Source organism: Erpetoichthys calabaricus, chromosome 15 (genome assembly GCF_900747795.2).
Source record: "Erpetoichthys calabaricus chromosome 15, fErpCal1.3, whole genome shotgun sequence".
NCBI classification, from domain to species: Eukaryota; Metazoa; Chordata; class Cladistia; order Polypteriformes; family Polypteridae; genus Erpetoichthys; species Erpetoichthys calabaricus.
In genome coordinates, this window is record NC_041408.2 from 12,339,336 (window position 1) to 12,358,452 (window position 19,117).

Consider the following 19,117-nt stretch of genomic DNA (forward strand, 5'->3'; position numbering starts at 1 on the left):
CAGATTTGTGCCTCGAGACAATCCTGTTTCGGACGTCTACAGACAATTCGTTTGACTTCATGCTTGGTTTGTGCTCTGACATGAACTGTCAACTGTGGGACCTTATATAGACAGGTGTGTGCCTTTCCAAATCATGTCCAACCAACTGAATTTACCACAGGTGGACTCCAATGAAGCTGCAGAAACATCTGAAGGATGATCAGGGGAAACAGGATGCACCTGAGCTCAATTTTGAGCTTCATGGCAAAGGCTGTCAATACTTATGTACATGTGCTTTCTCAATTTTTTTATTTTTAATAAATTTGCAAAAACCTCAAGTAAACTTTTTTCACGTTGTCATTATGGGGTGTTGTGTGTAGAATTCTGAGGAAAAAAATGAATTTAATCCATTTTGGAATAAGGCTGCAACATAACAAAATGTGGAAAAAGTGATGCGCTGTGAATACTTTCTGGATGCACTGTACCTCAATTGAGCTCTGTGTGGAGATCCACCAACGCACATGCGTAACACCCATCTGCTATATAGCATATATTCAGACCTCTTCACTTTTTACACACTTTGCTAAAGTACAACCTTGTGCTAAAATCATTTCAATTCCTTTTTTCCCCCTCATCAAGTACCCCAAAACGACAAAGTGAAAACACAGTTCTAGAAATATCCCACTGACACAAGTATTCAGACCCATTACTCAGTACTTTGCTGTAGCCCCTTTGACAGCGATTACAGGATAGAGTCTTCTTGGGTGTGACATGACAAGCTTCACACAGCTGGATTTTGGGGATTTTCTGCCATTCTTCTCTGAAGATCCTCCCAAGCTCCGTCGGGTTGGATGGAGAACGTCAGTAGACAGCTTGGTCCGGGCTCTCCAGAGTTGTTTGGTTGGGTTCAGTTCGGGGCTCTGGTTGGGCCACTCCAGAACATTCCTAAGCCTCTCCTTTGTTGTCTTTCTTTTGTGCTGAGGGTCATTGTCCTGCTGAATGTCTGAGGTCGAGGGCACTGTGGAGGAGGTTTTTATTGAAGATCTCTCTGTACTTTGTTCCATTTAGCTCTCCTTTGACCCTGACTAGTCTCCCAGTCTCTGCTGCTTAAAACCAACCCCACAGCATGAAAGTGATGCTGCCACCACCATGCTTCACCCCGTGTCATTACCTTGTGTTGTTCGTAGTGACGTCAGAGAAAAATTATTAATGTCACATTTTTATGGACAGTGGAGATAACAACATTCCTGATACAGCAAGTGTCAATGGAGACTAACACTGAGCAACAGCAAACAATTTCAAAATGGTCACGACAAACATCTCGCGTTACTTGTGTCAAAAAATCCTCCTGTCAGGTATCCAGTGAAGTTTTAGCTAAAATTTCATTAAATAAACTATTTTGGAAAATTCAATTTGTGCACTTGTGAAATCTGACATTTTTTTTTAACATTTTGAAATTATTAATGCTGCTGTTAACCATTGGTCGTCACCGGTGCCTTCTGTATCAGGAATTTTGCTATCTCTGTGTTTCCTTAAAATATGCGGTTAAGAATCATTCAGAGCCATAGCCGCAAACAGCACGGGGTAAGTGACACACTGAGGTATATCATTCTGGGGTGGTCTTACTTTAATGGTTTTTCATCACAGCTTTATAGACCTGCGTTCATCTGCCACCTAGATGAAATTTGCGGGTGTGCGTTGTGCATTTTCTCTTTGGGTCTATAATGAGGAATTACCCTGAGAGATCCATGCACGTGTGGATATTAGGTTAATTGTAAAATAGATAAATATCTTTGGTTAATTAGAATTAGATGTGAATATTAGGTTAAATAGTAATTAGATGTGCGTATTATCGCTGGTTGGCTTAAAACGGCGAGTGTGGTATGGTGGATTGTCTATGGTTATTCCTATCTTGTTATCCGAAGATCTCTGTGACTCTGCAATGGAAAAATAAGATCTAGAAAATGGATAGATGTATAGATTATGGGCTTGGTATCCTGGCACAATGACTGGGCACAACAGGGCCAGCAGGCTCGATACAGGGGGTCCATCTGAGACAAACCAGTGAAGAATGTGGCCGTACGGTTTCAACTCTGGGCAGTTACAGAGCAGAGACAAGCCACAGTGATGTCCACCTTTCCATTTTAAGAAGCGACTCTTTCTAGTTCAGGATCACGACAATGGGGTCTGTCCAGTTAGACCAGGTGCTAACCCTGGATAGGTTACCTGTCCATCACATGAATAAGTTCCTCAGTCACATTCACTCATGCCAGGTCCATTTAGATTGTTCAGTCAACCTATATGCATGCTTTAGGACTTTGAAAACAAACCAAATTAACAAAAATATGCATAAATAAGTCACTAGGTCGTAGGTGAGAATGTTATAAGTCCTCCTTAAGATTGACTGGAAATTTTCCCCCAGGTCCCATTTTGTTATTCAACTTTAGCATTATCAGAACACAAAAAAACTCTTTATCCATTTTTGATTTATCATAAACAAATGTGGTGTTTTACAACATTCAGATGGTAGAATTTTGAATAATTGCTTTTTAGATAAAGATTGTTTTGTTAAACGAGATTTTTTTCCTCACTTGACTCGAAAGGAGCAGGTATTCAAGAAAGAGAAAATCGTTCATCTGCGGTGATCGATATGGATGAAAAAACCGCAGGCTATTTCCAGACATTTTTAAGGCAACGCTCAAAGACGTCTAAAACCATCTTGGGAATCATTTCCACGCCGCTAATCAGGCCGATTAAAAGAAAGCCTGAGCCTGTCACTCGCTTTCAGGAAAGAACGGTTGTATATTTGAGTAAACCAGAAGTATCGGGGGTCCAAAGCAAAGTGGTTGAATCAGTAATGCATACGGCCACCGTGTCTGCTGAAACTGTTAGTTCCAACGAGAAAACGTTTTCATTTTACAACAAAAACGGCAGTGAAAAAAACGATAGTGCTTCAATCCAAAATCGCAAGAACAAGCCACTTTCTTTTTTCTGGCTTATAAAAGATGGGAACGAGAATGCAACGATCAACCTGACCGAGATGGCGGAGTATGGATCTGGCGCTTTGCCTTTGATGTACGACACTGACCTAAGGGAAGGCTTCTTCAGCGGCATGGAGCTTTCATCCAGTTTCCCCTTTTACGACTTTGAGCCGTCATACTCAATATATGAAAACCTAAGCGTACTCGGCCTAAATATTTCTGAAAATCAGACACTACAGAATCCACCAAATGAAAACCTGGAGTTACGCTCTGCTGTTGCCAGAGATTCACATCAGTTACTTTCAATTTTATTTTTTAAACCCCAAGTTGAAACAACACCCTTCAGTTTCATGAAAACGTCTGCCTCCGATTCTGAAAGTCTAACCTCATCACCAGAATGGATTAGGAAATCATCAACAGCTTATCACAGCAGCTTGCAGACTCCTGGGTTTTTCAGTCCCTCTTATGGGACTTTGCTTTCTGGTTTCCACATTCACCCGACTTCAGCTTTTTCTACTGTTGAAACCAGCCGTCCTATAGCACCCCGTGATGACCATACACCGGACCCTGCGTTGCTCCTTTTTGTACAAAACCACCCCATCAAAGAAAGTCTGAAATTACAGATCTCTTCGGTGATGTACCCAATTCATAATTTCATTTCTAGCACTGACCTGACCGTGTTTGCTTTATCTGCATTTAATGACAAATCTGTTCACATAGACAATATACCATTCATACAGTCAACCCCAGTGTTACCTTCCCAAACGTTCACAGTAAAGGATGGTAAAGACACCTTTACTAAGAAATCTAAATCCAAGATACTAGTATCAGAATCACTGGGTCCAAATACACAATCCTTTCACTCTCATATTTCCAACATTTTACCATCAATATGGCATAAGAGTGAATTTTACGAACCAGTGAACAATGGCAGGTCATCTTCTGTGGTGCCCCATGAGTTAACAATGACTGAGAATATCGAGAATCTTCCTGATGAATTGTTCTCTTCCCCAGAACAAGATTTCACATTAGTTACGATGAATTCTCACACTCCAAGTCATGCACGTGAAATTAAGAGTAACGAAGGATATAAGGTAGAACAATCATCGAGTCTATCCGACTCGGAGTTATCAAATATCCACCAGTTTTCAAAGACTTTGGAGAATCCATTCTTCTCAAATAAGGATTTTTCACTTTTGGTTGGGCTAGATCTTTTATCCCCATCCGTTGCAGTGCCTGTTCCAAGAAATAAATCTAGCCTTTCAACTAATAGCACAGAATTAAACATAAATACACTGGTTTTAGGTACACCTCTTCAATTCCCTAAAGATATTGAGAAGGTATTTACGCCTGATTACAACTATTCACGTTTTCCACCAACCTTTCATGAAGAATTAAAGACTCTGGAGAAAAATGTCTCAAAGCCATTGTGGCAACAAATCGAAGATATCTCCACTTCTCTGAGAGATGATCCTTTCCATGCCATAGACGAAGTGCCCACAGACCTGTATAACGTGACTAACGTTCTGTATGATCGATACAGAATCACTAGTGGGTCAATGTCTGGGATGGATAATATAAATCTGGCCTTCCCTTCTTCCAAGCAAATGTTAACTGAGGGCATTCACAAAGGGACAGCGGACTCCAAACATACTGAGTCACTGGAAAACAATAGTAATTTTTCCCAATTGAGGTCTTCCTTGCTAATAACCAAAACTTCTAAGGTGTATTTAGAACCCAGTGAGGCCTATGATTTGCCTTTCGATATCCCTCCAATGTCCTCTGCTATATTTATGTCTCATTCTGGAAGTTATATGTTGGAAGATGATTATTCCCTGAAAATTCAGAACAGTGATCATTTCCAAGAACCCAGTTTAGTATTCACCTCCCCCACACCTCCTCTATCACTAATGTTCTCTAAGCCTTCTACCGATCTCCACAGATCAACTGTGGTATCACAGTCTATGGGGACAACTTACGAATCTGAGGTAGAACATAAAAGTGATGGATTTGGTACCTCCCAAACTCAAGAAGAGCTTTCACATGAAATTCTAATGGCACTGGCCGCTACTAGTATAACATTTCATTCAGAACCACAAGATTCTAATGGCGTCAACAGGTCTTTTTCTTCAGAAGGTGAAGATTCGTGGACATATTTTGTTCATAATACAAGTAGTGAAAATCAAACTAGCACTCTAAAGCCATTTTCCGCTCAGCCTGCTATGCAAAACGGCAGTGCAAATGTGGAGATAATCAGTGGAGATGACAACCTACAGTTTTGGGATGATGGCGGCAGCCAACCTATCATCTTCACCGAGGTGGAGAATACGACACCTTCAGACTTAATCTTGGATCCTCCTGCAAGAGAATCAAATGCACTGATAACACTCTCTGGAGCTACTAGCAATACTTTGAACACTGGAATTTATGAGTTTACCACCAGCGACAACTGGATCAGCACTAAACACGATCATTTTACACTGTGCCCATGTCAAAATGAAAGCGATATTGTGTGCGATTGTGGACCTAAAACCGACAAAAGTATGTGCTACAAATGCATAGTATATACAGAAATTTAACATAGAAGTAGAATGAATACTGCTTTTCTAATTTCATTTAAATTTCATTTATAGTTGTATGAGTAGCAGTAAATTCTGTTAGTCAGCATGGTACTGTCAATGATCTTTATTGCTCACTTTCACAAAATGAAGAAGTTTGTAGAAAATGACCTTTTAACCAAAAAGTAAGATCATTCATTCTTCAAATCTGTGATTAGCATGTGCTTCGTCAAAATCAAAGTAGCTGTTGGTGAACTCGGAGGAGACTGCTCTTACTCATACAAGAACACAGAGTTTTTTGTTTTTTTTTTAATTTAATTTAAACTTACACCTAACGACAGTTTCACAAAAGGGAAATTCAGCATAAAACTGAAAGATTCTGATATCTTTGCATCTTTATCACTGCTATAACTGATTAACTTGGTTTTTACACATCAATATCGTTATGTCATAAAGAGTTTACTTTAGGCAGGCAATCGCTTTTTTTTTTTGCCTTATTCTCTTTATGATTCTCAAATAATTATATTAGATGTGTGATGTTAAAAAGAAGAAAAAAATGTAATGTATCAGTTATATGGGTGTCAGGTGTTTAAAAATATCAGTGCTAAAGCAAAAATAGTTCTGATATTTAGCAGTGAAAAACATACAGAACATTATTAGATAGTGCTTGGTATTATTAACATGATCGTATTATCATACTGATGTGTTTATATATACATATATATATGTATTGATAAAAGGCGCTATATTGCGCCTGACCTGGCACAGACTCACACTGAGGCACATGTCAAAACAAACCAAGACTTTATTTTTCTTCGCCTGTGAGGTACATCTTCCCCGTGAACCCCACAGGCACAACACAGTCCAAAACCAAGCACAATTCACAGTCCTTCTGGAACCACCACTCCTCCCGTCTAACTTCATCCTCCACCTCCTGACTCTGGCTCCTGAGTGGTGGTTGCTGGCCCTTTTTATAGCCCACCCGGAAGTGCTCCAGGTGCTTGTTCACCAATTGCACTTCTGGGTGGGGCTGTAGATTTGTCCATGCCAGCTCAGGGACCAATGCAGCACCCCCTGGTGGCCACCCCATACCCCAACAGGGTTGTGGAGAACTCCATCTCCCATGGAGCCCTGCGGGAAACTAAGGCACCATCGTCAGCCAGGGAGGCTGCCACCAAGCGTCCCGTGGGAGGTACTGAGAAGCCCATGGTTGCTCCCCCAGAACATAAGTAGAAGGGGCATCCCGGCCTGGCATGAGACTCAGCCGCCCGCCACAATATATATATATATATATATATATATATATATATATATATATATATATATATATATATAAACTAGGGGATTTCGCCTCCTGCTCGCTTTGCTCGCCAACCCCCCCTGGCCTGCGCTACGTGCCAGTCACTTCACGTCTCTGCCACTTGCATTGTGAAGAGGGGGGTTGAAAGCAACCCAAGGAGACACAGTCACGCCTCCGAAACCCCCTCTTAAATGGTGATACAATGGGAAACAAATACAGTTTTTTTTACCTCCTGTTTGCTTAATCATCTGCTGGATTGCTGCTGCTGTGCCGTGTGATCTGCATCCCGCCCGGCGCTTTGAACATTTAAAAGCCTGTACAGCAGCTGTCCTACTCTTTGTCTTTTATTTCCGGCCCCGGGCCTGGTTAAATCTTTTGGCACAAAGTCTCGTCTTGCGGGGCGTGAGCTCTTGATATTTTAGTTTATAATTTAAAAACAGAATAAGAATCTGAAAATCTAACAACATCACATTAAAGTTCGATAAATTCTGAAAAGAAGGATACAAACGTATTTATGTAGGTTTTAAAATAAGCCGATTTAAAGTGTGACAAAAAACGTGACATAAAATCGTTGCACAAAATTGTTGCACTTATAGGCTTAGGATTTTATATATAGAGAGTAGATATATATTTATATATATATATATATATATCTATATATATATATATATATATATAGATATATATATATATATATATATATATATATATAATCCTATATATATCCTATATAAACACACACACACACACGTACACACACATTATATACATATACTATATATGTATAAAATTCTGATTTATTTACTGTCAATGAATATATTGTGTTCTGTAAATGTATTTGATCTTTTTCTTTTTTTTTCTTTTGAAGCTCTGCAGTCTCCAAAGAGTGACAAGTACTGACATTAATTACACTGTTAGTCTAACATGTTTGTTTAAAAGGCCAACTAAGTGGTGAATTTAATAACCTAATTAATCATAACTTATTTAGGATTGAAAAACCTGTTAAGACTGGAAGAATTCCCACCTTTTCCATTTATTTTCCTTTTCTTTTTTTATTTTCTCCTATCAGACAGCCATCTCCTCCTCATCTATCTCTCAGTTCTTTTTTCATACGTCAATTGGAAGCCAAAATGCTCGATTCCAATTCCCATTTTGTACCGACTGTAAAAAGGGCAGTCACTCCAAATAACTAAAGAGTGAAGATCAGGATAAAAAAAAGGGCAAAGCAAAGGGTCAAAGCCAAAAACAAAAAACAAAAACAGAGAACATTAAAACCAAATCATACACCAAAAAAAGCAGAGTTTAATTTCAAAGTACCAATAATACCAAAGTAGAAAGTAAGTGGTATGCTACATTGGGTTCAATCTCAGATATCTGGCTATTTTAGGGGGATCTTTACACTGGCGCACTGATGACATCACGAGGGGTGTGGCCCCAGTGCATCATGGGAAATCCTCATGACACAAAACTTATAAAAGTGTAGCACCGTCCCCAAAAACAAAATGGCATCGGAAAGGACAGTAAAAAGTATTAAACTTCTGAAGCAAAGCTCTGAACACAGAATTGGATTCCCTTGGGTGTTAAACCCCCTCTCAAGACGGCATCTACTATAGATAAGTAGTCCACCTTCAGGGAAACACAAGAGAAGCTCAAGTCATAACAGAGAAATACACGACATTGCAGCCCCAAAGAACCTTTCTAGCTCTTACAGTCTTGATTCATTTTTTTAGCTCAGCTATTATCATCCATTCGTGAACAAACATCTCCCTGGCAGCATCATGGTTGGGTTAAAACTAACGTCTCCATATTGCCAAGTGGCCGGAGCAAAACCAGAAGGTTGCGTTTCTTTAGTTTCCAGCAAATGGGATGGCAAAGGTTGAGGCCACCAAGTGTGACGTATAACACGAACAATTTCACAGTCAAAAAAATCACAACAACTGAAGTCTGTGTAATGTGACATGGGCTTTAATGTGTCTATCTGAGAGATGCACAAAAAATATTTACCCAGACTGATTTAATTGTAGGTCATTTGCAAAACATATGTGCTGGAGATGCAAGAATCGAACGACATCGCTCGCACGCTCAGCAAATGTTGAAAGAGTGTGTCAGGGTTAAGATCTTAAAGAATCCGTTGTTTAGTGCAGGGTTACTGAAACTTTATTTTTTGGTTGAGACCCAATCTTGTATTTGTAAGTGTCTTTGAGACCCATTGCTTGTTGAATGTTGGACAATCATCGGAGCATCCATCTTGAGATGATTGTCAGAATATGGGGTGGTCCCCCCCGTGGAGAATTGTGAAAGATCACCAGAGTCGCCCTTGGAGAACTAGACGGTCGTTGGGTGAGAATAATCGAGAATGATTGTCGTAGCAATGGTGATTGTTTAATCGAGCCGCGGCGACTGAATACCACTAAATACAAAAATACAGCGATAACTAGTGAGCCAACGGCGGCAATCCATACTTTAGGGAACCCTGGTTTAGAGGTCTCCACACATTCAAGGTATCGGCAGAACAGACAGACAGCATTTTCAGTAACTTCATTCTGCTATTAGGCTGGAAATAATCATTTCCTTATTGCTGTTTTCTTTCTTAAACTTGTAACTGTTAATAAAGAAATGGAAATTATGCAGTTTTTTAACATTTAAAAAACTTTAAAAAAAATATTTAATAATTCAATACATTTATCCAAAGCAAAACATTCACCACTTTTTGGCCAAATACATGCCATAATATGATTTGTAAATAACCAATTTTAAAAGAATTTTGCTATCTATAATCACATCTGCTCAATGATTATTGTTTGAGTATTTGTTGGAAACCTTCGCAATGCTGGTTTTGTGCTAATTTACGTTATTCTTTAAACAGATGGATTGTACTACCGGATTTCATTTGTTATTTATGATAACCAACATCTAGCTAATGAGCAGGACGTGGAAAATGCAGTCGCTGCCTGGGTAAGACATTCAACCCTCATTGTGTCCTACTTTTTAAAAGCCTTTTTCCTTCAAATAACATACTCTACAGAGACAAAATAATGAAAAACAATATAAAAGTTACCGTCTAATTTGTATTCATACATATTTCAACAATGTTCAGTCTCTCCGAGTTTAGAAAAATGCTGATAGTTTTTATTTGTGCTGCAGCTGAACCAGACATTTGAAAACTGGACGCATACAGTTTACGTAGCCAATGTGAGGTAAGGATATTTTATTTGGTTTTCATTTTCATGCCTGAATTTCATTAGGGTGTCAAAGAACAGCAGAGAATGTGATTGGCTTCTCTACTCAAAAAGGGGACGGGATGTTAAAGGAGACGTTCGGTATTTTTTTTCAAGTCAAAGTTATTTCTTCACAAACATGGTGGTATAGATGCGTTTGCCATGCAAAATTGTGTTTGGTATTCTATTTAACACATAGATAGAAATGAAAGCCTCTATATAATACAAATAGTATAGAGAGCTATAAAAGGCACTATATCATACAAATAAATAGAATGATAGATGTGAAAGGCACTATCTGATAGATAGATAGATAGATAGATAGATAGATAGATAGATAGATAGATAGATAGATAGATAGATAGATAGTGTGGAGACTGGCTCGGACACAAACAGGCAGACACGCTCACGTCACCCAACACACATTTATTTACAATATATACAAAGTTCTTGTTGTGCTCACAGACCCCAAAGACCCCAAAGTCCTGGCCACGCAACAATGCCTTCTTCAGGCCACCTCCTTGCCTTCCTCCCGACATCATCTGACTTCCTCCCGATTCTTGTTCCTGACTGGAGGGAGGCGTCCCCTTTAATACGCACCTGGATGTGCTCCAGGTGCTCCCCGGCAATCTTCCACCGGCACTCCCCAGTGTGGCGGAAGTGCCAGCTGCGTACCCGGAAGCACTCCGGGTGTTCCCTCTTTTCTTCCCCCCAGCACTTCCGGGTGTGGCAGAAGCACTGGGGTCCAGGGTCCCCAAGGCATCGGGGCTCCCCCTGGCGGTGGCCACGGGCCCCTACAGGGTAGAGCTTCCAAGCTCTGTACCCGTGGCCCCCAACACAACCAGGGCGGATGCCCCCTCGCGGTCTGGAGGAGGAATGAGCCCTCCTCCTGTGTTTCTGGGTGTCCCGGCCAGACGTGAGCCCCGTCCGGGTGCCACGATAGATAGATAGATAGATAGATAGATAGATAGATAGATAGATAGATAGATAGATAGATAGATAGATAGATGTGAAAAGCACTATATAATAAATGATAGATGGACAGACATGAAAGGCACTATGTGATAGATATAAAAACTTGAAGTTTTGCTCTGGCTGTTGGCCTTGCTCTTTTTCTCTTAGTGGGTGTTGATTTAAATTTAGTTTTGTAAGTTTAAATTGCTTGTGTGGAAATGTTAGTTTGCTTTTAATAAATTCAATAAAATGTTTAAAAAAAGAAAGATAGACTGCAAAAAAATTAAATCTAAGCAAGTGAAAAGTATTTATATCATGACGTTAAATCTTGTTTTCCTTATTGTAAGAATTACTGACTAAAGTCAAAAAACTTTATTTATAATTATTTAGCATATTTTTTAGAAACCCTGTCAAGTTAATTTTGCTTACCCCACTGTTTGCTAAATAAAAGCAAAACAACCCCTTGTAAAGTTTTATTTTTTTTGTCTAGTTTTTGCATATGCATTTTTTGCAGTGCAGTTAGACAGTTCATCATGGGCCTGTACTGCATTAAGAGTCCAAGCACTGTGAAGTACCAACGCCTTCATGCCACAAATGGAGTTAAGAAAACAACAAATGTAATAAATGAAATTTCAGACGTTTGGGATCATTTATGATTTTTTTTATTTCATTTTTTTTGACTATTTAGCATTCAACCTCAGAGTACATCAAGAAGTAAAAGAAGTACTGCAAGGTAATGAATACTTGTTTAAAGTTCAGAAACATTTTTTAAAGTTCTACACTGTGATTATAAAAAATTGTTTGCATCATGTTCATAGTGAAGAAACAAATGATTTATTAAAGATTTCAATATATTATTTACCATTTAATAATTGCACCCAAGAATGCAACAAACTATTACGATTACCTGAATAAACTTTGAACATGTCAAATCAATGGTGTTATTTCAAAAAAAGGATTACTCCACCCACAAATGATATTTTTTTAATATGTTACCACATTGTAGTGGCAGCCGAGAAAACATTTTAATCTTTTCATGGAAAATAACATTTCAAAGATTCAAACTGAACAGGACCCTGCAGTGACTACCTCTTGACAAAAGCAAATGATGTGTAACACTTCCATGGAAAAAACAAATAAAAAAAATTCTTCCCCTTTCTAAGGATATCAAAGTCTAAAACAGACGAGTTATTCTCACTGCTTCACTTTTTTCTCTTCACTTTCCTTCCAAGTACAGTGGAACCTCGGTTTGCGAGTAACTTGGTTTACGATTGTTTTGCAAGACGAGCTAAAATTTTTAATAAATTCTGACTTGATAAACGAGCGAGGTCTTGCAGTACGAGTAGTACGGATACGCTTTGTCTGCGGAGCGTCATGTGATCACAACTGAGCTGATGGTTCTTCTTTTTCTCTCGCTGCAGGATTGTGGGTAATCGTCTCCTATTCTCCGTCTGAGTCGGCGTGCCTCACTCATATAGTCAACATCCATACAAGCACATAGTGTTTACTACAGCATTGTGACTGTGTGTGTGCACACGCGTACACGCGCGCGCGCATGTGTGTGTGTGCTCGCGCGTGTTAGTGTGTATGTGTGCTCGCGCGCGCGTATGTGTGTGTGATTGCTTTGGGACGCTCTTCCGTGTGTCATCCCGTTGGGTGGAATCCCACAAGAGTTTAGAAACTCACTCACACCAGCCATGATTCTTTTCAAAGGTTAAGTGCAGGTTAATTTGTTTTATGTATTTCTACGTTATATTTTGTATTAATCATTTTTATATAAATAGTTTTGGGTTGTGGAACAAATCATCTGAGTTTCCATTATTTCTAATGGGGAAATTCACTTTGATAAATGAGTGCTTTGGACTACGAACACGTTTCCGGAACGAATTATGCTTGCAAACCGAGGTTCCACTGTATTTAATTAAACCCAATGGTGCACAATAAATACACACAGGAGTAAGTGGAAACAAGCTAAATGGAGAACTGCTGGTTTCTTTTGTCATTTCCATTGTTACTGCTAATAAGGAGCCATTAAAAACCAAGACTATAGCTGTTTAAGACTGAAAGAAGCAATAAGGGTTCAAAATCTTAACAAGCGAGACCACTAAAGTGAAGCAGAAGTGTTACTTGAACAATAAGAGCTTCTTATTAAGCAGTTGAGTTGGAACAAAAACCTGCAGCCACTGCGGCTAGGGAATCCATTCCCGGATGGGTTTATCCATTCCAAGGAATTCAGGAATCCCGCATGTCATTCCTGGGAACGACACAGTGCACGGGCATCTCACATGTGAATGGTTTTAGAACGAGCAACACTTACTTTTAATAAAACTACTTCAATATGTTGACACCAATAAAAGACTAACCTTAACTACAAGCAGTTCAATTCAATTCAATTCAATTTTATTTGTCATTCAGCAGAACATCGAAAGACGATGCACAAGACATTAATAAAAACATATAGTTAGAATCAATTACATTCTGATTAAAAGTGCAGAAAGATTCTGATTAAAGATGCACAAAATTCTGATTAGAGGTGCATAAAAATGTAAATTAAAAATACATAAATATTCTGAATTAAAAATACCTACAATAAAATACTAAAATGCTTCAGAACGTGTTTTTATCACGAGCCTGTGCAGCCGCAGCCTGCGTGGCGCCGCCTTCCCAAATGGATGCATACAAGCACCAAATGCTTCATGTTCAGTTCATGCTGTCGTATAAGTACATGTATCTAGTGAGTTGCGGTAATAAGAGTATAGAAAGCACAACATGTCGAGCGTGTGGTCGTCCAGGCGAGAGGTACGCCAGCCACCGTGAAAGCACGCTCTGCCTCCACTGAAGTAGACGGCACAGTCATCAGATACTGATACACTTGTTCTAAACAATGCCCGCGCTTGCCGTTGCTCTGAAACACCGCCATTTCAGCTTTTACTGATGCATCCAGTTTCTTGTCATCATTCTGTGATGGCAAGTTTCTTGGCACAGACAATGCGGATACAACAGACTGACGCATTGCAATTTCAAGTTGCTGTTCAAGGCTGTCAACAGCACAGACGTCAATGAACTCTGCCCCGTCCCGGCATTAATGAGCTGCAGAGTGCAGACACCTCCCAGTCCACTGTGCTCAGTCTTAGTGGGAGCCGGGAGACTGACTGCTGCTGGTCTGTTGTTGACTGAATTAATGAGCAACACACTAACACCGTGGGCCAAAAAAATGTGCCACTTAATTATTTTCAACTATAACTCTGTTATTTCTTGATCGATTTTTACACTTTTACACACGATATATGCGAGCTTGGCCATAACCGTTCAGCCAGGAATTGCAGCAGTTTCATTCCCGGGAATGGGAAATGTCCGGGAATGGATTCCCTAACTGCGGCCATCCAGGACTGAATCTGCCCACCCCTGCTCTCAGAAGAGAGTTAAAAAAAGAAAAAAATAATAAAATCTCTGGGAGAAACACGCAACAGACCATAATAGAGGGGTATCCTTCAATAAGGGCGCGCACAAAAAGGCGAGCTTCAAAAGGGCAACCTCAATTGGGCCCGGCGAATAAAGGCGTTCGTAGATAATTTAGATAATAATAGATAGATAATAATAAAATATCTACGTGGCATTGCACATAGTTGCGTTTGCCTTTATTCGCTGTGCCCAATTGAGGTCGCCCTTTTGAAGCTCGCCTTTTTGTGCGCTCCCTTATTGAATAGAACCTAATAGAGGCTATGTGGTTACTAGGTATGTGATGCACATGCCATGTGACACATCATATCATGCCAACCATGTCCTAAGCAACACTTTCTCGTATTATGATGTGTCTGAGTTTTGTTACACTGCCACTAAAGTAGTAAAGCCAGATCAAACCATTGTTACTAGGCGCTCCTTTAACACAGCAATACTGCTTACTCCATTCTTCCATTTTCTAGTAGTGCTCATGATCTTATTACAAATGGAACACCTCTGAGTATTAAATGGATCGAGGACGACGATGTAGCGCACAGATGTTGTGCCTCCATGCCATTTTACCATAAAGACCAGCAAATGCCCCCATTCTGCCTTTTACAAAGACTAATGAAGAACAGCATCCTATAATGTCCAATACCTTCTAAATTTAATATACACATGTTGTAGTATGACCCCTAAATGTCAAACCAAGCTACCTTTCTATTATGTGTGACCATTTAGACATGAAAATGACTATGTTTCACAATGTGATAGCTGTCTATAAATGATCTATAAATGGTGATGATTACACTGGCCTAAAGTTTCCTTCTTTGATCTTTTTTTTTTTCTTTTTCTTTCAGTTACATCTGCAATGTCCTACTCATTCAAATATACAAGAATGATACCGTTTTACTAGAGACAACAATCCAGATACGAATAATGAATAATAAAGAGTCGTTACGACAAGATTTAAAAGTCGACCAGTTATCTGTGATTCAAATTGGTGCGTATATTTTGTGTCTTGACCTTCAAGCTTGCTTACTTACAGCAGAACCTGTTGCTCTTGGTTTTGATATCCAACCACTCAGGAAATCATATTGTTACACAGTTTCCATTTTCTTCCCTTACTTTGTGGGGAAAGCCTGAGTAGTTTTTCACCATTTAGAGATATACTGTAGTAGCGAGTAGGTGTTTGTGTGCCTGGTTGTCCAGTGATGGATGGATGGCCTAAAACTTTGTAGTCGCCCCACAATGCTGGCAGTTTAGGTGCCACTGAAAATAGGTGTAATCATTTCAACGTAATTTGTATAATTTATTTAATCTATACGGATTCCCAATAATGACAAATAGCAAAACCTTGGACTATTCAGAACTGGCCTTCTATGAGCTCTGATTGGAATCCCATCAATGGAACGAACTGAAACATGCAGTCGGAAGAAGACCCCCCACCCAATCTTGACACAGCTGGAGCAGTTTGCTCAAATAGAGTGGGCCAAACAACCTCTCGACAGGTGCAGAAGTCTCACGGAGAGCTCCAAGAATTGCTTGTATCCAATAGTGGCCTCTAAAGGATATGCAACAAATTATCACATTAAGGGTCCCTCCATTTTTGTCCATACATTTTCTTTTGTTTTCTTAGTTGAAATATTCTGTTCTGAATCAAAATTCTATAAAGTGGGTGAATTTTGTTGAATACGAAATAAGCAGTGATGGGTGCCAATGGCTTTGGTCTGGAGACAACTGTGGGTTCTTCTTTTTTTGTGAAGGGATACCAACAAATTTGTCCACTTCTGTATACTCATTTTTGCCTGGTATGTCTTTTCTAAAATTAACTTCTATGATATTTTCATGTTTCACCACATTTTGTGGCACTTTATTTTATGTAATGGATCTTTGCCGTGCTGAAATAAATCAAACATGCACTTAATGGCCTAACCCGCCAAGTAATATTATATTTTGTTTTGGTAGAAAACTGCAAGAAAGAAGAATATCCTCCATCTTACAAGTGGCCTGAAAGCAGGCCTACAGTAGTTCAATACCTGCCGTGCTTTCATAACAAATCTCAAAATGCATCACGGACCTGGTAAGTTGCCTGTTTATTTTTATCAGTCAATTGTCATTTTGTACATTTAAGATTTTCACAAAGTACACAAAAATACAAAGGACAGCAGTGTCAGATAACAATGTGGATTATAAGTCAAGGGAAATCAATTGCAGCTGAGAGGACAATATTAATACATGCTATAGGGAGAAGCTGCAGGAAATTTCAGTTTCAGTTATTTCAGTTTATGTTTTGTGTAGTGATCGTCACTGAGTGCAGTCACGAGTTTTCAGGTGAAATCTGGAAACAAATGTTACTAATTACATAATGAGTACGCATAAAGACACACATTTCGTTAAACAAACTGGAAAACTAAGCAGTTTGAAACTGATTAACATAAATGGAACCCAACAAATATATGCCCATTAATTAACTGTTAAACTCTGACCAGTCGAGAATGGAACTGCGGAAAACACAAACTCTGGAAGAAAATAAACCTCTGGAGGGTCTACGGTCAATTATAACAGACACAGTTAGAGTCATGGAGACCTCGGCCAACTGGTTAGCCATCCAGTTCTTGGCATTGTACAGTAAAGTCGATGGTGGCCTGTGCACTCTGATGATAGAACCTTCCCATCTGCTGATTCCAAGGCTCCCAGTATCTCAGATGACTTTTCTACTGGGGGCAGGAAAACAGCTTGAACAAGAGCAGTGGCGCCAAGTGTCAAAGCAGGATGCCGAGAAGAGAAACAGAATAGAGGAAGGCTAATAATGATTTGTAATGCTTACATTTTTGTACAAACTACTAACAAACAGAGATGTGATATACTGTACACAGCTAATCAGCAGCTCTAGTCAGGGTATGCCAGACTAAAGTTGTGAGCCTAGATTTAAAACCTGAGACTCAACAGGGATCTCTTATAGATGCAGGCAGATCATTCCACAGCTTCAGGACCCTATAATTAAAAGTTAATCCTCCCATTTCTATTTTATTAATCCTTAGAATAAGTAGGCTGGCATCTTCAGATTGTAATGCACACTCAGTTGTACAGTGGAACCTCGATTTGCGAGCATAATTCATTCTGGAAATTTGCCTGTAACCCAAAGCACTCGTATATCAAAGTGAATTACCCCATAAGAAATAATGGAAACTCAGATAATTTGTTTCAAAACCCACAAATATTTATCTTAATACATAATTCGCCTGCCTCCTCACTCACTCACGTCCGTCCAAAGCCGAATGCGCAGTCGCCTTCTGCGCACGTCCGAAGCCGAATGCGCAGTCGCCTTCTGTGCAGCTGCCCGAAAAACCTTACGAGACCGACATCCAACCCCAACATCGCGGCAGGCGGTGGATTTACGGCCGCAAAAATTCAAAGAGAAAGGTGACTTCGATTAAAGCTCTAGAGGCCTGAAAGGCGATTTCGACTACAGCTCGAGGCCTAATTACGCATTCTGATTCAATTACGCATTCATTCAATACACCTATATCAGGTTTGTGGTGCTTATACTTATTACTATTCCATATTGTACTGGAACATTCGTCATTCAATATTATACTATAGGCCTGGACAATCATCAACTAACAGTACAAGCCTGTACAGTAATGAGTGAAGCGGACTACAATCATTACAAAACAACTTCTTCGTTACTTATCATTTGTTCTTCATACACTGCTGACACAAACTCGTGCCCGTTTCATCTTACGTTGTCGAAACAGGCTCTTTGTCTAGTATAAAAATGATTAATACAAAATATTAAAAATACATAAAACAAAGTAACCTGCAATTTACAGGTTTGAAAAGAGTCATGGCTGGTGTTAGGAAGCTGAGAAAGAGGAGGACGGTTATTGTGTAGGACGACTTTCACTCTAAATAACGGAATCTCTGCTATCTGTTGGCTCACTGGAATCTTTTTCTTTTTTTGCGACTTTAACAAGGAGCCTCTCCAATGACAGTTGCTTTTGCCTGAGGAGTCACTACACTTGGACACAAAATTTAAAAAATGCTTTGCGCACTGTAAGATTTCTAAACTCTTTTGGGATTCCCCCAAATGGGACAACACGCAGAAGAGCGTCCCAAAGCAACCGCAGGCTCCCAGCGCTGTAGCAGTTCGCCGTAAAAGTGAATCAGAAAAGATTGCAGTTCCTCTATTAGCACCCGAAGTTGATGGGTGATGCAACGAACATTATAAATGCAAGAGCACAGCATTACTTAGCCACTAACCTGGTCACGACCCTGCCTGATTGCTGTGTCTCTGCATAGGAGAGCAGTAGATCCTGCTACAATAAATAACCGTGCTGTTCCTGTTTCACGCTGAGTAAAGCTAGCTTGCTAAAGTACTGAGACTCAGCCTTGCGTTTGGGGGTGCATGACAGGGACTCGCACATTACAGCACACACACACACACGTGGTCACCATGCTATAGTTAACAGTATACACTCATACAGATGTTGGCTATATGAGTGAGGCACGCCGACTGAGAACGAGCATGGGAGATGATTACCCACAATCCCCACATGACGCTCAGCAGACAAAGCGTATACGTACTACTCGTATTGCAAGAACTCTGTCGTTTATCAAGTTAAAATTTATTACAAATTTTAGCTCTTCTTGCAAAACACTCGCAAACCAAGTTAGTCACAA

The 19,117-nt window shown here is 39.7% G+C and overlaps 1 protein-coding gene across 17 annotated transcripts in view; it reads left to right on the forward strand.

Annotated features, from left to right (window-relative positions):
- The window catches only part of adgrg6 (adhesion G protein-coupled receptor G6), a 193,136-nt gene that overhangs the window by 105,622 nt on the left and 68,397 nt on the right, over positions 1–19,117 (forward strand). For 11 of the 17 annotated variants that reach the window (XM_051919519.1, XM_051919518.1, XM_051919523.1 and 8 more), the window contains 5 exons: positions 9,685–9,773; positions 9,963–10,015; positions 11,679–11,723; positions 15,292–15,434; positions 16,400–16,514. In XM_051919519.1, coding sequence (XP_051775479.1) covers positions 9,685–9,773; positions 9,963–10,015; positions 11,679–11,723; positions 15,292–15,434; positions 16,400–16,514 — 445 coding nt within the window. Of the gene's footprint in view, positions 1–1,466; positions 5,502–9,684; positions 9,774–9,962; positions 10,016–11,678; positions 11,724–15,291; positions 15,435–16,399; positions 16,515–19,117 lie in introns of those variants that run through there. The other 6 variants (XM_051919512.1, XM_051919513.1, XM_051919515.1 and 3 more) reach the window with 2 other exon arrangements.